At 41.8% G+C, this 18,075-nt stretch overlaps 1 protein-coding gene across 7 annotated transcripts in view; it reads left to right on the forward strand.

The window, feature by feature from the left end:
* The window catches only part of LOC144592689 (DENN domain-containing protein 3-like), a 132,010-nt gene extending 120,298 nt beyond the window's left edge, over positions 1-11,712 (forward strand). For 5 of the 7 annotated variants that reach the window (XM_078397506.1, XM_078397510.1, XM_078397507.1 and 2 more), the window contains 5 exons: positions 804-964; positions 1,156-1,298; positions 3,850-3,965; positions 9,663-9,800; positions 11,240-11,712. In XM_078397506.1, the coding sequence (XP_078253632.1) occupies positions 804-964; positions 1,156-1,298; positions 3,850-3,965; positions 9,663-9,800; positions 11,240-11,434 (753 nt within the window). In that variant the 3' untranslated portion in view covers positions 11,435-11,712. Of the gene's footprint in view, positions 1-803; positions 965-1,155; positions 1,299-3,849; positions 3,970-9,662; positions 9,801-11,239 lie in introns of those variants that run through there. The other 2 variants (XR_013547165.1, XM_078397511.1) reach the window with 2 other exon arrangements.
* Positions 11,713-18,075: the final 6,363 nt, after the last annotated feature.

Raw genomic sequence — 18,075 nt, forward strand, 5'->3', positions numbered from 1 at the left:
AGCCTCCACATTGATTCCTATTACACTTTACCATTCTCTCCTATTGCTTTGTGAGCTTTCTGTCCGGTTAATTCTGGGATGTTTCTTAATTATTCCTATACTCTCTTTCCCTTTAACTCCATCCTTGTCTATCCCATTTGAACCCACCCCCCACCACTATTTAGTTTAAAACCACCCGTGTAGCAATTGCAAATCTGCCTGCCAGAATGCTGGTCCCCTGCCTGTTGAGGTGCAACCCGTCCGTTTTGTACAATCCACCCTTACCCCAAAACAGATCCTAGTGGTCTACGAATCGAAATCCCTGCCCCCTGCACCAGCTCCTCAGCCACACATTCAGGTCCCGTATCTCCCTGTTCCTGCATTCACCAGCATGAGGAACTGGAAGCAAACCAGAGATAACCACCATGGAGGTCCTGCTTTTCGGCCTTCTTTCGAGCTCTCTAAAGTCACGCTGCAGAATCTCTTTCCTCTTCTTCCCGACGTCCTTTGTGCCGACATGCACTACCACTTCCGGCTGCTCACCTTCACCCTTGAGGATGCACTGCATTCGGTCCGTGATGTCCTGGATCCTGGCACCAGGGAGGCAACACACAATCCTTGAATCCCGCTTGTTGCTGCAGAAACCCCTGTCTGTACCTCTCACGATTGAGTCCCCTACTACCACGGCTCTGCCTGACGTTGGTATCTTCAGCTTTGGTTCAGTGCCACGCTTTGCCTCACAGACGTGTTCGCCGTTCAGACTTGGTGAAACTAAATTTATTCTTTATTGAGATAAGCTGCTTAAATTAAACATTTATTTTTAGAACTGTATGTTGGGAGTGGATTCCAGCCAACTGTGGATAGGTTCACAAGATTCCTGTATTTACATAATAAATACTTGCAGTATGTCCTGCAATAAACAGCTGACTGAACACTGCACCGATGTCACTGACATGGTCTTGGAGGATCTAGGCTCCAATCTCAGGTATCGTGCTTTGCACAAGTTTTTTTTGGGATGTCTGGAAGTTTATACTTTGAAAACATTTCAGGATTTGAAGATTAGATGTGAAAACTGAATTAATTAAAATTGGATTTAATTATATTTTAAAATGCACTTGTAAATCCAGATTATGGAACTAAGATTTTGTTAAACTGAAAATTCTCTTGCATTTCTAGTCAAAAATGCGTGTATTCATGCAGTCTAGATGGAAGTGTCATTTGCTGGGATGTGAGCACTTTGCAGATAAAGACGAATTTTCAGTTGTCCAACTGCCACAGATTAACTGCCATTAAACTCCATAATTGTATGCTCTGGTGCTGTGAGTATTAAAAATACTGCTTACAAAAATAAATTTCCATGGTAAATTAACATTAAAGAAAAATATGAGGGTATGATAATATTACTGCATTGTTTTACTGGGCAAGCTGTATTATAATTATTTTTTTAATTGCTGTAGTAATGTGTTGTTATGTAAGGAAACATAAGAAATGGAAGCAGGAATAAAGCCATTTGGTCCCAGTTGTATGCTCTGTCCTTAAGGTCTTGACTGATCTATTCAACACCACATTCCAGCAATAACCCCATATACCTGGATCCCTTAATATCAAATTATCTATCAACCTGTTTTAAATATAGTCAGAGATTAAATTTCTGTTGCCCTCTTGGCAGTGAATTCCAAAGATTCCAATACATTAAATCCTTTGGCGCATCCCATCAGGTAATTTATCTACTTTAGGTTCAGCCAATTTTTCTAATAAACATAGCACAAAAAGTAAGGAAATTTGTGTTTGGTAGATTATTTCTTTGTTGTAACAATGCTTCTTGGCAATAAATCTTATACCGTTGGAAAGCCTGTTTATTTCCCTTTTAAATGGTGCCACATTTGTAAGGAACATGCATTTGTGGGATGAGCAGCAGAGCTGAGTATGTGGGTTGCACCCATGAAAAATCTGCCAAATCTTCTCTGCCAATGCCAAACAGCTTATTCTGCCATTGACTCTTGTTCGGTGTTGTTTGGTGGATTGGATGATTGAAGTCTGAAGAAACAAGACATATTGGCAATTTAACAATTTATTCATTTAATAAACAGGAGCCTCAGTAGCGTGTGGAAGAACCATACACAGCCACAACAGCCTGGCACCTCCTCCTCATGCTGGTCACCAGCCTGGTCACACACTGTTGTGGGATGGCATCCCATTCTTCAACCAGCATTTGTTGCAAGTCAGCCAACGTGGTTGTGTTGGTCACTCTGGCACGAACAGCACGCCTAAGCTGATCCCACAAGTGTTCAATGGGGTTGAGGTCAGGACTGCTGGCAGGCCATTCCATCCTCTCCACTCCCAAATTCTGGAGGTAGTCTCTGAGAAACCCTGCTCTGTGGGGGCGAGCATTGTCATCTTGGAGGATAGAGTTCGGTCCCAGACTGTGGAGATATAGGATTGCCACTGGTTGCAGAATCTCATCTCGATATCTCTCTGCATTGAGATTGCCTCCAATGATGACAAGCCTCGTTTTTCCAGTGAGGGAGATGCCGCCCCACACCATCACACTGCCTCCACCAAAAGATGTTACTCTATCGGTGCAGCAATCAGCATAGCGTTCTCCGCGTCTTCTCCACACTTTGACCCTATGATCCAACTGCCGTAGGCAGAATCTGGACTCATCGCTGAACATAACGTTCCTCCACATGTTCAGGTTCCAGTGCACGTGTTGCCGACACCAGCGCAAACGGGCCTGACGGTGAAGGACAGTCATGGCAGGCCTCCTGGCAGCCCTATGAGACCGGAGATTGGCTGCGTGCAGTCTGTTCCGAATTGTCTGGGCAGAGAGCCGTCGGCCATATCGTCCTGCAAACCTTGACTGCAAATCTGTAGAAGACAGCCTACGGTTCCTAAGTGCTGACAGGGTGAGGAAACGGTCTTCTTCAGGTGTCGTCTTCTTGGGACGCCCACTTCGCGACCTGTCTCTGACATCCCCTGTTATATGGAACTTGGCCTTCACTTTGGAGATGGTACTAGGGCTCACTCCAAATAATGCCGCAACTTGGTTTTGCTGAACACCAGCTTGAAGTTGCCCTATCGCACGGGCCCTATCCAGATCAGTCAAACGTGGCATGCCGATTCTTGGAGCAGACACCTACTGACCACTGTAGCAGGGCCCATGCTCACAGATGCTGCCAATCAGGTGCCAATCAGGCACCTGATTGTCAGCACCTGGGGGTACCAGAAGCTCAAAACAGGAGTCAATAGCAACAGCAGAATAAGCTGTTTGGCATTGGCAGAGAAGATTTGGCAAATTTTTCATGGGCGCAACCCATATACTCAGCTCTGCTGCTCATCCCACAAATGCATGTTCCTTACAAATGTGGCACCATTTAAAAGGGAAATAAACAGGCTTTCCAACGGTATAAGATTTATTGCCAAGAAGCATTGTTACAACAAAGAAATAATCTACCAAACACAAATTTCCTTACTTTTTGTGCTATGTTTATATCCCCCTTATAAATCTTTAATGTATCTCCTGTCTTAACCAAGTCCTTTCTTACTATTACTTTGAAAGCACGCAAATGCAGTCAGTACCTTAATAGTGTCCTATTTTCTCTCCCTGGTTAGTACTTGTATTTTATTTTTTCTCTTCTGATCAATGCTGTTTTTTTTAATTGGATTCTGAAAATTTCCCAATCTTCTGCTTTACTGTTTTTTCTTGGGAACATCGTAAGTTTTTTTCTTTGATCTAATACTAACTTTAACAACTCTTGATAGCCACAGCTGGACCAATTTTCCTGCTTTTTTTTTAACCCAATATGTTATTTTGTTAGTCTGTTAAATGTTTGTGATGTTAATACTTCATATCCACATCGAATCAATAAGGTGTAGGAGACGCATTGCTGGAAGTGAACAAAACTGGACAAGTTTTTCGTACATTGATACTAGAAAATCCAAATGGGAGTCGAGCCTTTTTTAGCTGTTTCCTTGTCCTTCCTGGGGTAGGTTAGTAAGTTATTTTTATTAAGTACTTCTGGTTGAGTTTTATTGTTATTTTTATTTATTTTTAACTTATTTTAATATTAGAGCTATGCAGTAACAGTACTGAAGCAAACATTTTCTCTCGTTCATCTAACTTGCTTTCAATGCCCACTCAATCGATTATTTTCTCAAAATTTGTAAATCCAAGGAATGGGGTATGTGTGCAAGTGAATGGAGTGTGTATCAGATGACAGCAGATATAGATTCCTGTCAGTAAATGTGGCTGAACTACAGTGCCCTCCATAATGTTTGGGACAAAGACCCATCATTTATTTATTTGCCTCTGTACTTCACAAGTTGAGATTTGTAATAGAAAAATCACATGTGGTTAAAGTGCACATTGCCAGATTTTATTAAAGGGTATTTTTTAATATATTTTGGTTTCACCATGTAGAAATTACAGCTGTGTTTATACATGGTCCTCCCATTTCAGGGCACTATAATGTTTGGGACACATGACTTCACAGGTGTTTGTAATTGCTCGGGTGTGTTTAATTGCCTCCATAAAGCAGGTATAAGAGAGCTCTCAACACCTTGTCTTTCCTCCAGTCTTTCCATCACCTTTGGAACTTTTATTGCTGTTTATCAACATGAGGACCAAAGTTGTATCAATGAAAGTCAAAGAAGCCATTGTGAGACTGAGAAACAAGAATAAAACTGTTAGAGACATCAGCCAAACCTTGGGCGTACCAAAATCAACTGTTTGGAACATCATTAAGAAGAAAGAGAGCACTTGTGAGCTTACTAATCACAAAAGGACCGGCAGGCCAAGGAAGACCTCCACAGCTGATGACAGAAGAATTCTCTTTATAATAAAGAAAAATCTCCAAACACCTGTCCGACTGATCAGAAACACCCTTCAGGAGTCAGGTGTGGTTTTGTCAATGACCACTGTCCGCAGAAGACTTCATGAACAGAAATACAGAGGTTACACTGCAAGATGCAAACCACTGGTTAGCCGCAAAAAAAGGATGGCCAGGTTACAGTTTGCCAAGAAGTACTTAAAAGAACAACCACAGTTCTGGAAAAAGGTCTTGTGGACAGATGAGACGAAGATGAACTTATATCAGAGTGATGGCAAGAGCAAATTATGGAGGAGAGAAGGAACTGCCCAAAGTCCAAAGCATACCACCTCATCTATGAAACACGGTGATGTGGGTGTTATGGCCTGGGCATGTATGGCTGCTGAAAGTACTGGCTCACTTATCTTCATTGATGATACAACTGCTGATAGTAGTAGCATAATGAATTCAGAAGTGTATAGACATATCCTATCTGCTCAAGTTCAAACAAATGCCTCAAAACTCATTGGCCGACGGTTCATTCTACAGCATGACAGTGATTCCAAACATACTGCAAAAGCAACAAAGGAGTTTTTCAAAGCTAAAAAATAGTCAATTCTTGAGTGGCCAAGTCAATCACCTGATCTGAGCCCAATTGAGCATGCCTTTTATATGCTGAAGAGAAAACTGAAGGGGACTAGTCCCCAAAACAAGCATAAGCTAAAGATGGCTGCAATACAGGCCTGGCAGAGCATCACCAGAGAAGACACCCAGCAACTGGTGATGTCCATGAATCGCACTGTCCACTTGAAATGTCCACTTCAAGCAGTCATTGCATGCAAAGGATATGCAACAAAATGCTAAACATAACTACTTTCGTTTACATGACATTATTGTGTCCCAAACATTATGGTGCCCTGAAATGGGGGGACTATGTATAAACACTGCTGTAATTTCTACATGGTGAAACCAAAATGTATAAAAATGGCCTTTATTAAAATCTGACAATGTGCACTTTAACCACATGTGATTTTTTTTCTATTACAAATCTCAAATTGTGGCGTACAGAGGCAAATAAATAAAGGATGGGTCTTTGTCCCAAACATTATGGAGGGCACTGTATATCGTATCAATCATTCACCGGCCTCTCATTCTGGGAAAGATATATTTCAGTAATGTTCCCAATAGTTAGTGAACTACTATGATCACCTTATCAATTAAATGAACTATCAAAGACCCGCTGAGTTCCTCCAGCTTTTTGTGATACCTTCGATTTGCACCAGCATCTGCAGTTATTTTCCTACACAAATGAACTTTAAAAGTCATTCATTGTTTTATGTTCTCAAATGAAATTCCTACTCCTACCAATAATTCCATTTCATCTTCTATTGCTTACACTTTTTTTTTTGTCTAATTCGAGAAATTCTGACTTTCATGTACTTCAGTTACAAAGACTACCTACTTCCAACCTTGAAATCTCATCCAACACCACCCCTTCTTCAGCCTATTGACAACTGAACTCTTCATTAGCACGCTTATCAAGTTTAATCATTCCAGTACTCATCTAACCAATTTCCCATCTTTCACTAAACATAAACCAATTCCAGATGCTGCCTGTGCCTTTTGTGTCTATCTCCTGCTTTCAGTGCCCACACAATGGATTATTTCCTCAAAACGTGTGAATCCAAAGAATGGAGTATGTGTGTAAATGAGTGAGTGTGTATATGATGACAGCAGGTTTTTACTCTGCAGGTCTTGCATCGTCTTCCAGGACCACAGCCCTCCGGAGCCTATGTCATTCAGTGTCCCCAATTTAAAATACTCAGCGTCCTTTTTACTGTAAATCCCATAATTCTCACACATTGCATGAACCCCCTGCAAGCTCGAACTCTGATCCTCTGGATTGGCCACACCTTTTGTTGGGAGAATCGCTTCAATTGTTTAATTCCACATTCTGGAATTCTTTTCCTAAGCCCTTCAAAATCTCTGGCAGCAACATAGAACATTGAACAGGCCCTTCAGCCTACAATGTCTGTACAATACATGAAGCCAAGACCAACTCTTATCTGCTAATCAATTTCCTTCCATTCCCTGCATATCCAATGCCTATCTAAAAGTCTCCTAAATGCCACTATCGTATCTGCCTCCCACACCAGCCCTGGTTACACATTCTACCACTCACCACTCTCTATGTAAAACAGAAACTGTGCCCTCTAGTATTTGGTATTTCCATCCTGGGGGAAAAGATTCTGACCATCTCCTTCTATCAATGTCTTTCATAATTTTATATTCTTCTGTTAGGTCTTCAGTCAACATCCAGCTTCGAGAGAAAACAATCCAAGTCTGTCCAACCTCTCCCTCTACCTAATATTCCCATAAACCAGGCAGCATTTTAGTAGTAACAGGGAACTGCAGTAGCTGGTTTATACCAAAGATAGGCACAAAGGGCTTGAGCAACTCGGCAGGTCAGGCAGCATCTCTGGAGAAACTGGATAGGCGATGTTTCATTCCGGGATCCTTCTTCAGACTGAAAGTGGGGGGAAGAAAACTGGGAGGAACAGCACCCCATATGTAGCTTGTGAAGCTTGCAACCCAGCGGTATGAATATTGAATTCTCTAATTTTAAGTAACTTCTACAAATACTCCAGTGCTCTAGTCATTTAACCAAGTCCACAGTTTGCAACAATGTACCCCTCTTGATCCCACACCTTCCATTAGCCAACAATTGGTCTAACAAGGAACCATCCCGCCTGAGGTCATCTGTTGTTGCCCCTGATTTGTCCTTGTCTTTTCTTGCAGCCAGTTCTCTCCTCCCACCTCTCCCCCCCCCCCCCCCCCCACCCCCTTACATTCAGTCTGAGGAGAGGTCCCGACCTGAAATGTCACCTATCCATTTTTTCCATAGATGCTGCCTGACCTGCTGAGTTACTCTAGCACTCTGGTAAACCCCCCCTGCACCCTCTTCAAACCCTCCACATCCTTCCAGTATTGGTGCGACCCAAACTGCACGCAACACTCAAGTCAGTCCAACCAAAGTCTTATAAAACATAGTTATGACTTCCTGACCCTTATGCTCAATGCCTCAACCAATGAAGGTAAGCATACCATGAGCCGCCTTTACCACTCTACCTACCTATGTTGCCACTTTCTGGGAGTTATGCACTTGGACCCCAAAATCCCTCTGTTCATCTGTTGTTTATCCCATGTTCCAAAAACAGGTATGTAATGTTGAGGCTCTCTAAGGCGCTGGTAAGGCCACATTCGGAATATTGTGAGCAATTTTGGGCACCATATCTGAGGAAGGATGTGCTAGCTCTGGAGAGGGTCCAGAGGAGGTTTACAAGAATGATCCTAAGAATGAGTAGGTTAACCTATGATGAGCGATTGTCGGCACTGGGCCTCTATTCGGAGCTTAGAAGAATGAGGGGGGGCCTCATTGAAACATACAGAATCGTGAGAGGCTTGGATCGAGTAGATATGGAAAGGATGTTTCCACTAATGGGAGAGTCTAGGATTAGAGGTCATAGCCTCAGAATTAAAGGACATTCTTTTAGGAAGGACTTGAGGAGAGCTTTCTTTAGTCAGATGGTGGTGAATCAGTGGAATTCTTTGCCACAGGCTGTGGAGGCTGGCAGTGGATATTTTTAAGGCAGAGGTGGATAGATTCTTGATTAGTACAGGTGTCAGAGGTTATGGGGAGAAGGCAGGAGAATGGGGTTTGGAGGAGGAGATAGATCAGCCATGATTGAATGGCGGAGTAGACTTGATGGGTCGAATGGCCTAATTCTACTCCTACCCCTTATGGCATAACCTTCATCAATGCTGTTTTTCCCTTAATTTCGACCTCTCATAGTGCAACAACACACTCAGATTAGATTACACGCTCAGATTATACTTCATTTGCCATTTATCTGCCCATTTCTGTAGCTAATCTATATTTCTCAGTGTAGTTTGACAGCTTTTCTTAAAGCTCCCTTAATTGACCAAACTTTAATTCATTGTTCGTAACTATGACCTTAAAACTATAAAAGTTCCTAACTGTACTGGTTGCCCTTGTATTCCTGCTTACACTAATATAATAATGGCCTAGTATAACTGATAATTTAAGGTTTTATTGTTATGTTGTTGTTGTTAATGTCCCTGTAAAACTGCAGTGAGTATTTTGTTGTTCCGTTCCCAATGCATATGAGAATTAAACATTCTTAACATCTTTTCCTTGACCCTGTTATCTATTTTCCGAACGTTAAAGTAACTTGCACATAGAAGAATATTCTGTGAATTATTAGAAATCAGTATTGAAGTTAAGGTCTGCAGTTTGATAACATGCAAAAAGTACAGGAGAGCCTTGCGTTATTGTTATTTCAGGTAATTGAATTTAACCCTTAAGGAATTTACAAATCCCTACCAAAAGACCTGGGATACAGCATGAAAATTTGCCCTAACTTAATTTTATAAAGTAAATCAATAGACAATATTTATTTTTTTCAATTCATTTCTTGACGCAAACGCAGATGCTGCAGCTTCGTGTTATAGAAAATCACAGTATGGACTGTTTTCTAGGAATATAACCCCACACTCTGTAATGCGGGAGGGTCACCTGTACATGATATTGGCTGTCAAGAAAGATCATGCAGAGGGCAAAAAATCTCTAATAATGAAATTAAACATTGCATAAACTTCAGTGTTGTACATCATGTTACTAAAAAACGGACTTGTATTTGCAAGAACTATTAAAATCATAACAAAAATACTTCATTCAACAATGATGCTTGTAAATACATTATTCAGCTATAGTGCTGCAGCACAGAGTCTGTTCTCTTGAATTAGTGATTTACATCACTGTCTCAAATGTTCTTTCCTTTAATATCTTGTCAGAAAAATCAACTGGTGACTGGATGTGCTGATAAAGGGGAAGTTTGTTTTTGGGACTTGGAAAATCTATTAAAACCCTGGCAAAAAATTCAGCTTCAGGACTGCAGCAGTATTAATTGTATGATATTTGTCAAAAATCAGGTAATATATCATTTTGTAAATTTCAAGTTTATGTAATGATTCAAAAGTGTATTGAGAACCATCCAATGGATCGCAATCATTCAACAACAGGCCCTTTGGCCCACCGAGTTTTCACTAACTTTCAAGTACCCATCTATACTGATCTTGTTTACCAGCACTTGGTCTGTAGCCTCTATGCCTTTGCTAATTCATATGATCTTTGCCATTCTTCCTAAATATCTCTTCTGTATCATACTAGTGCTAAATGTTTTTTGCAATGTTTCTGGTTGTTGCAATATTAGCAGAGTCACTCTGTGGGCTGCTTGTATCAGTATCAGGAGGTTGACAAAAGTCTTGACTCTTTTTGTGGCTAAATTCATTTCGTCCTTCAAAAGAGAGCAGCAAATATTATATGCACGACAATCTGTAGATATCATGTTTTCCAACAATCTGATATCATGTTTTCCAACATTTACGTATACATTTTCTTCAGAGATGCTGCCTGACTCGCTGAGTTAATCTAGCATTTTGTGTCTATTCAAGGAAGTCAAATGCTGCTTTCTCTTCTCTATATACATGTGAGGCCACTGTAAGTAGACTATGGACTTAAATATCAAGGTTTCTCTGGTGATCAACATTCCTTAACACCCTACTGTGTATGTCCTACTCCTCTTTGACTTCCCCAAATTCATCACATCACATTTATTGGTATTGCATTTTATTTGTCAATGTTCCACACAACTTTTTTTATGATCTGTATCTTGCTGTAACTTGGACAACCTTCCTTGCTGTTTACAACACCACCACATACACATTATCCACAGATTCCTCCTACATTCACATTCAACATTCACCTCCTGGGTTCACTGTCCCATTACAACATTAAAATCTATCATCACTCTGAAAGTATCTCATCACATACTGTTGTGCATCAAGAAATGGTTCTTCATTATATAATCAAGGCAGTAGGAGTGATCAGTAAATGTCCTTACCCGTATGAAGATAAGAGTCTGCAGATGAGGGAACAAGAGCAAAGCTTGCAACTTAATGGTATGAACATTGAATTTTCCAAATTCGGGAAAATTCAACCCCCAGTGTTCTTTCACTTCCACTTACTGATTCATAGTTTTCTTCTCCCTTTGTTCACTTTTCCCATTGCTTACCCCCACTTAGTTCCATCTGCAAATCATCCGCTCTCCATTGGTCCCAGCCTCAATCCCACTCTTCCTCCTATGTCTCTGAAACATATTCTCTGTCATACATGCCGATCAACCTCCATTTGATTCTTCCTGCCATTAACTTAAACTAATGGGTCATTTACAATACTAGCACATTTTTAGCATATAAAAAAAGAGGACCCAAGGTAGAATTTAACTCTTATTTCTATTGGCAAAGATATACACTTATAATGTATTTGAAGGAGTAACGGTGACTAATGCTATTTTAATATATTCTTTCAGGTCTGGATTGGAAGCAAAGGATTGGACAAAGTAAATGGGAAAATATATGTGATTGATGCAGACAAATACTGTGTGGAGAAAGAACTGGTGGCTCATGCAGACATGGTTCGAGCATTGTGCTCTGCTGAAAACAAATATGTTCTTAGTGGAGCAGGCAGGGAAGATGGGAAGGTTGCCATTTGGGAAGTGGAATAACTTTCTGCAATTTTAACCCATTTTAATATGGAGTTAAACACATTACCCCAATGATGCTTTCAAAGTGGAGAATAAGATGGAACACAACATCCTATATCTTTATGCATCTGTGAACATTTTAATTCTGATCTTTATACAAATGTTTATTTCATAAAAGAGGAAAGTATTACTTCAAAGACAAAATACTGTAGATTCTGGAAATCTCAAGTAAACACAAAGTGATAAAAAATACCGAGCAGGTTTGCTGGTAAACTGTTAATATTTCAGGTTGATGACATTCCATAAGATGTGTATGTAATTGTATATAACTTTGACAATATTTACTTTTATCTCCATTTTGAAAAATTTTTTATTAAAGAATTACTCTTTATTTGGAGTCCTTTTTCTGATACAGACTGGTCTTGTCAACAGATCAAATGTTTTTTGTGGTTCTGCCAGGTTCGTCATCAGCCATGTTCATGTTGGGTATCATGTCATAGGATAGGTAGGCGTTACAAAAGTTATACAAAATATTATCTTTCCTTAAAGGCAGTCCCTCAGAGATGAGGGTGACTCATTACATTGATGTCAATGTTAGTGGGTCCAGAGCTTGCGAACAAGGCCAGTGGGAGTCCACAGACTCTTTCACAATGGGGCAGGTGGCAGGGTAGTTTATGAGATAGCCTGTTTCTATCATCATTTATACAAGGCTTCTGTATACTCTTGATACATGGAGGATCTCAAGACCATTTTAAAAACTCCTCCTTTGTTGTGAGTCGTCAAAAGCTAGGGATTCCCAGGAGTCACTTAGAATTTTGTTTATTTTTCCCCAAGAATACTTTTTGTAGATCCTAGAACCCTTCCCCTGCCAGGTTTGTCACGTCTGTGCTGTGGGCACAGCAGTATCTTGTGGGTGTTGCACTAATCCTGAAAACTAATGTTAAACTATTTGACTTTAATTGCATTATTACATGTTTGAAGACTAGGCTCCAAGTCGTTTACTGAAACAAACAAGCAATTGCACCTTAGATTCAGCGTCTGCAAGACAAAAGTCCTCTAGCAATCTGTTCCCACTCCTATAACTATGCAAAGTTGTATATCAGCGATAAAGCACATCATTGTCCTCAATGCATAGGAAATAAAGTGTTAACAAATCATGATCAAGGCCAGTAAAGATATGTGAGACATTATTATAACAATGCCATGCTAACTATCCCAAATGTGTCCTTGTCTATCCAAATACTGATTGATGCCGTCCCTAAGAATTCCCTCCAATAACTTACCCACCATAAATGTCAAGCTCACTGGCTTGTGTTCCTTGGATTGCCCTTTCTGCCCTTGTTAAATAACAGTACAACATCTGCCACCCTCAGTCTTCTGGAACTTCACCTGTAGCTAAGATGAAGCAAGTAGCTTTGCAAGAGTCACCACAATTTCTTCACAAGCTTCCCATAATGTCCGAGGACCACTTCAATGATTCAATGATACATTTTTGTCACGTACTTAGGTTTTTATTTCTTTGTTTTAGCATACAATCCAGTAACACCATATAGCAGACTTCAACTAGGCAGTACACAAAGAGACACCATGTTTCTGGTCAGGCCCTGGGGATTTATCCACCTCAATGTTCTTTAAGACTGTCAGTACCTCTTTGGTAGTTTGTGGTCCAAGACATCATGACACATTTGGCGCAATCTAATATCTTCCACAATCTTCTCTACAGTACAAATGGACAAGAATTGTTCGTTAAAAATCTTGCCTATCTCCTGTGGCGCCACATCGACAGCCACACTGTCTGTCACTCCCCCACCCTCTCTGTCACTCCCCCACCTTAGTCGTCCAACTAGTTTCATTGTTCGTATCCCTTCATTATCATCTCCACAGCCAACAATGGACCATTATGGGCTCCTTGGTCATCGTTGCCAGCTCTGATTTGTTCTGTACCTTTTCATACCTCTAGTTTCCCTCTCCCTTGACTCTCAATCTGAAGAAGGGTCTCCACCAAAAACATCACCTCCTCCACAGATGCTGCCTGACCCGCTGAGTCACTCCAGCTTTTTGTGCCCACTTGCCAGATGTCCCTTTTCCTGCACTAATACAGTTGTCCTCTGCGAGTTCCCGCCTAATGCCTCCTAAATTGGACTTGCCTTGCTGTATAACCTTAGCTTGTAAACCAGTCCTATCTTTTCCACAACTATCTTAAAACTAATTATGGTATCACAAAATGCTGGATTAACTCAGCAAGTCAGGCAGCATCTAGGAGAGAGGGAATGAGTGACGTTTCGGGTCGAGACCCTTCTTCAGACTGATGTCGGCGCGGGACAAAGAAAGGATGTAGGTGGAGACAGGAAGACAGTGGGAGAACCGGGAGGAGAAGAGAGGGACAGAGGAACTATCTAAAGTTGGAGAAGTCAATGTTCATACCGCTGGGCTGCAAGATGCCCAAGCGAAATACGAGGTACTGTTCCTCCAATTTCCGATGGGCCTCACTATGGCGCTGGAGGAGGCCCATGACAGAAAGGTCAGACTGGGAGTAGGAGGGGGAGTTGAAGTGCTCAGCCACCGGGAGATCAGGTTGGTTAAGGCGGACTGAGCGAAGGTGTTGAGCGAAACGATCGCCGAGCCTGCGTTTGGTCTCGCCGATGCAGAGAAGTTGACATCTAGAGCAGCGGATACAATAGATGAGGTTGGAGGAGGTGCAGGCGAACCTCTGTCTTACAATAGATGAGGTTGGGCTAATTATGGTCACTGGTCGCAAAGTGATCCCCCACGAACACTCCAGTCACTTGCTCTACCTTGTTTCCTCAGAGGAGGTCCAGTGTTGTGCCCTATCTAGTAGGTCCCTCTATATTGATTAAGGAAACTTTCTTGTATATATTTAACAAATTCTACCCCGTCCAAGCGCTTTGCACTGCAGGAGAACCAGTTAATATTTGAGAACATAAGACCTCCCACTAATATTACACTTCTCTGTTTACAACTATCTTTGATCTCCTAACATACCCACTCCTTTAACTCCTGCTGACTATTGGGGATGAGGGGGAGGGGGAAAATGTGATTTGGTGTGTAGCTGGAGTTGGGGTTTTGGGAATGTGGTCAGATGTGTAACCGGAATTGGGGGTTTTGGGATTGCGGGTGGGGTAGGTGGCCAGAGCCAGTTGAGGCTGGGGCAATCTAATGTGAATGCATCAAGCAATGCCTTTCGATGGAACAGTGTAAAGATAAAGGGGTGGCGCAGTGGTAGAATTGCTGCCTTACAGTGCTAGAGACCAGTTTGATCCTGACTACCGATGCTGTCTGTACGGAGTTTGTACCTTCTCCCTGTGGATTTTCCCCGAGTGCTCCGATTTCCTCCCACACTTCAAAGACATGCAGGTTTGTAGGTTAATTGGCTTTGGTTAAAATTGTTCCTAGTGTGTGGGATAGTGTTGGTGTACAAAGATCGCTGGTCGGCACAGACTCAGTGGGCCGAAGGGCCTGTTTCCGTGCTGTATCTCTAAACTAAATTAAATCTCTTCAAACACAACTGTATTCTTGACTTTTAGTACCCATGACTATCGCACAGCATTTGGGCAGACACATCTCTAATCCTGACCAACAAGAAGTCATAAAGACCATATCACAACTAGCAAGGTCTCAGGGGCAGAAATACTAAAATTCCTGTGGTACAGTTCCATCACAAATCCACAGTTTATCCTTCACATTTGGAAAATGAGTTTATACCAATGGGTCTCAGAGATGCTGTTGTCATGACCACTTTCAAGAAAGGAAATGTCCCTCTTTCAACCTACAGCAACTGCGCTCCAGAACAGAGGTCAGCTGAATCTCAGTGGCTGAGGTGCATTTTATAGATGTCACTTGGATTTGCACATGTTCAAAAGCAGAACTTCATGCCATCACTGACTTGCTCAATAATGTATATGATAGAGGCAATTGACTTGCCTCTTACAGTATACATTCTCCTCTCATTTTAAGTCTGCACTCCAATTTATCGGTTTGCTACCATGGGGAAAAAGATTGTGACCTTCATCTTTTCTATGCCCCTCATGATTTTAGAAACCTTTATAAGGTCCAGATGGCGAGAATCTTTGATGTCACCTTTTTGAAGCAGTGCCTCATGCAGATGCCTTTGATGGTGAGGAGGGCTGTGCAGATGATGGATATAGGTTGAAGGTGAGAGGGGCAACTTTTTCAGACCTCAGTGGTGGTATGTGGAATGAGCTGCCAGAGGAGGTAGGTAATATAACATTTAAAAGACATTTGGACAGATGTGTGGTTAGGAAAGGTGGACCCGTTGGACCCAAACCTGCATTGGTGCAGCACCCTCTCCTCCTCCCCTCCTCTCCCCTCCCCCCTCTGCCCCTCCCCCTCAACCCCCCTTATCCTCCCCCTTCCCATCCTCCCTGCCCTCCCTCCACCCCCTTCCCTCCCTCCCTAGGAGATAGATTTAATCTTTAAAATGTGAATAACTTTAAAAATATAACACCGATTTCAATGAAACTTCTTCCATTAGCACCAAAGGGACGACGGTGAGTAAGGTGGACCTAAAATTGTTGCACCATCGTGTACCATTTTGGCTGTAGTTCAGGAACAAACAAACAAGAGTTTTAGTATATCGATGAGCTAAACATGGGCAGGTCGGACAAGTGTAGATGGGGCATCTTGGTCAACATGTGCAAGTTGGGCAGAAGGGCCTGTTTCTGTGCTGTGTGACTAAATCATCCCACTTTTGCATCCACTCCCTCCACCATTGGGGCGATTATTTTTACAGGGGCCAATTAACCTTCATTCCAACACATCTTTTTGGGATGTGGGAGGGTATCCACGCAGTCACAGGAAAATGTGCAAACTCCACACAGACAGCACCCAATATCAGGATTGAACCCGGGTCTCAGGTGCTGTCAGGCAGTGGCTCTACCAGCTGTGCCATTGTGCTGCTCAAAGTGCCTCATGAAATGTGAGATTACCTGCCTTCACCAACATCACAGACACCAGATTCCAACCACCCTTTGGGTGAAGAAAAGGAACATTCCATTCATTGAACTCCCTCCTCCCTCCACTGAGAACTCTTTCCCTAAACTTTTGTGCTTGATGCCACTGGCCTGGGAAAGGTTTAATTTTCCACTCAATTTTGTATATCTCCATCAGGGCACTCCTTAGACTTCTCTGCTCCAATAAAAACACACTCAGCCTATTCTGTGTCTTCTCGTAACTGAAATGCTCCATCCAAGCCAATATCTTGGTGAATCTAGAAACATAGAAACATAGAAAATATAGGTGCAGGAGGCCATTCGGCCCTTCTAGCCAGCACCGCCATTCGTTGTGATCATGGCTGATCATCCACAATCAATAACCCGTGCCTGCCTTCTCCCCATCTCTTCTGCATTCTTTCCAAAAAATCATGTAGATTTAGATTTTAGATTTAGAGATACAGTGCAGAAACAGGCCCTTTGGCCCACCGGGTCCACGCCGCCCAGCGATCCCCGCACACTAACACTATCCTACACCCACTAGGGACAATTTTTACATTTGCCCAACCAATTAACCTACATACCTGTACGTCTTTGGAGTGTGGGAGGAAACCGAAGATCTCGGAGAAAACCCACGCAGGTCACGGGGAGAACGTACAAACTCCGTACAGACGGCCCCCGTAGTCAGGATCGAACCCGAGTCTCCGGCGCTGCATTCGCTGTAAGGCAGCAACTCTACCGCTGTGCCACCGTGCCGCCTGTACCTTCCAAAAGTGTGGTGACGAGAACTGCATGATGCTCCCGATATGGCAGATGTGGCTTGAAGTGCATAATGTATGATGTTCAGGTCTCAGACGCATATAATATCAGGATCACCACTTTTCATGAACACACATTAAATGGACTTACAGGAAAGAGGACGAAAGGGCACCATGGGGTATTCATCATAATGGAGAATCTCAAAATATTCTGCAAGCATATTAAGGCTAAAAAGGAAAAAATTGGGTGGAAGACTACAAATGCAGAATGCTGTTCCTCATGTTTACTTTGGGCCTCATGCTGCAGTGGAGGCCAAGAATGAACAGTGACAGTTTAGTAATGGGAAGGGAAAACTGGGTAAATGGCATGTGAGTGGTTAAAAAATAGGTAACATATCAGCTCAATATCATTTTAAATACGTTTTTCACTTGCTGCGCATGGAATCTTACTGAAATGAAACTAGGGATCTTTAATTCTATACCTCAACCATGAAACTGAATATTTGTAACCCCCACCAGAGGGAGAACTTGCACTATTCCTTTAAATTAAGTCAATTTACCAACACAAAATTTATTTTTCTGGTCAAACAAAATTGATTTGGCCTTATTCCCTTGTAGAAAGTACAAAGGGAAGAAACTATTTGGCAGGCTGTGACAAGCTGTGCCATTGGGATCTGTACTGAGACCTCTAATTGAGGTATTTAAAATTATAAAGTAAATTAGCAGGATAAATGTTGAAACATTACTTCCTTTTAGATAAGTGCTTGAGATCCCAAAAACTTGAGAAAAACATTTTTTCCACTGCAGCAAATCTGACCAAAGTTATTAATATTTATTAAGTTAACAATATGATGCAAAATTAGATAGAGTTTTGGTACAGATAAGTGAGCTCTATTAGTAGAAAGACTCAATGAAAAATGAGAAAATGGGATGA

The sequence above is a fragment of the Rhinoraja longicauda genome, chromosome 4 (assembly GCF_053455715.1).
Source record: "Rhinoraja longicauda isolate Sanriku21f chromosome 4, sRhiLon1.1, whole genome shotgun sequence".
Classification (NCBI taxonomy): domain Eukaryota; kingdom Metazoa; phylum Chordata; class Chondrichthyes; order Rajiformes; family Arhynchobatidae; genus Rhinoraja; species Rhinoraja longicauda.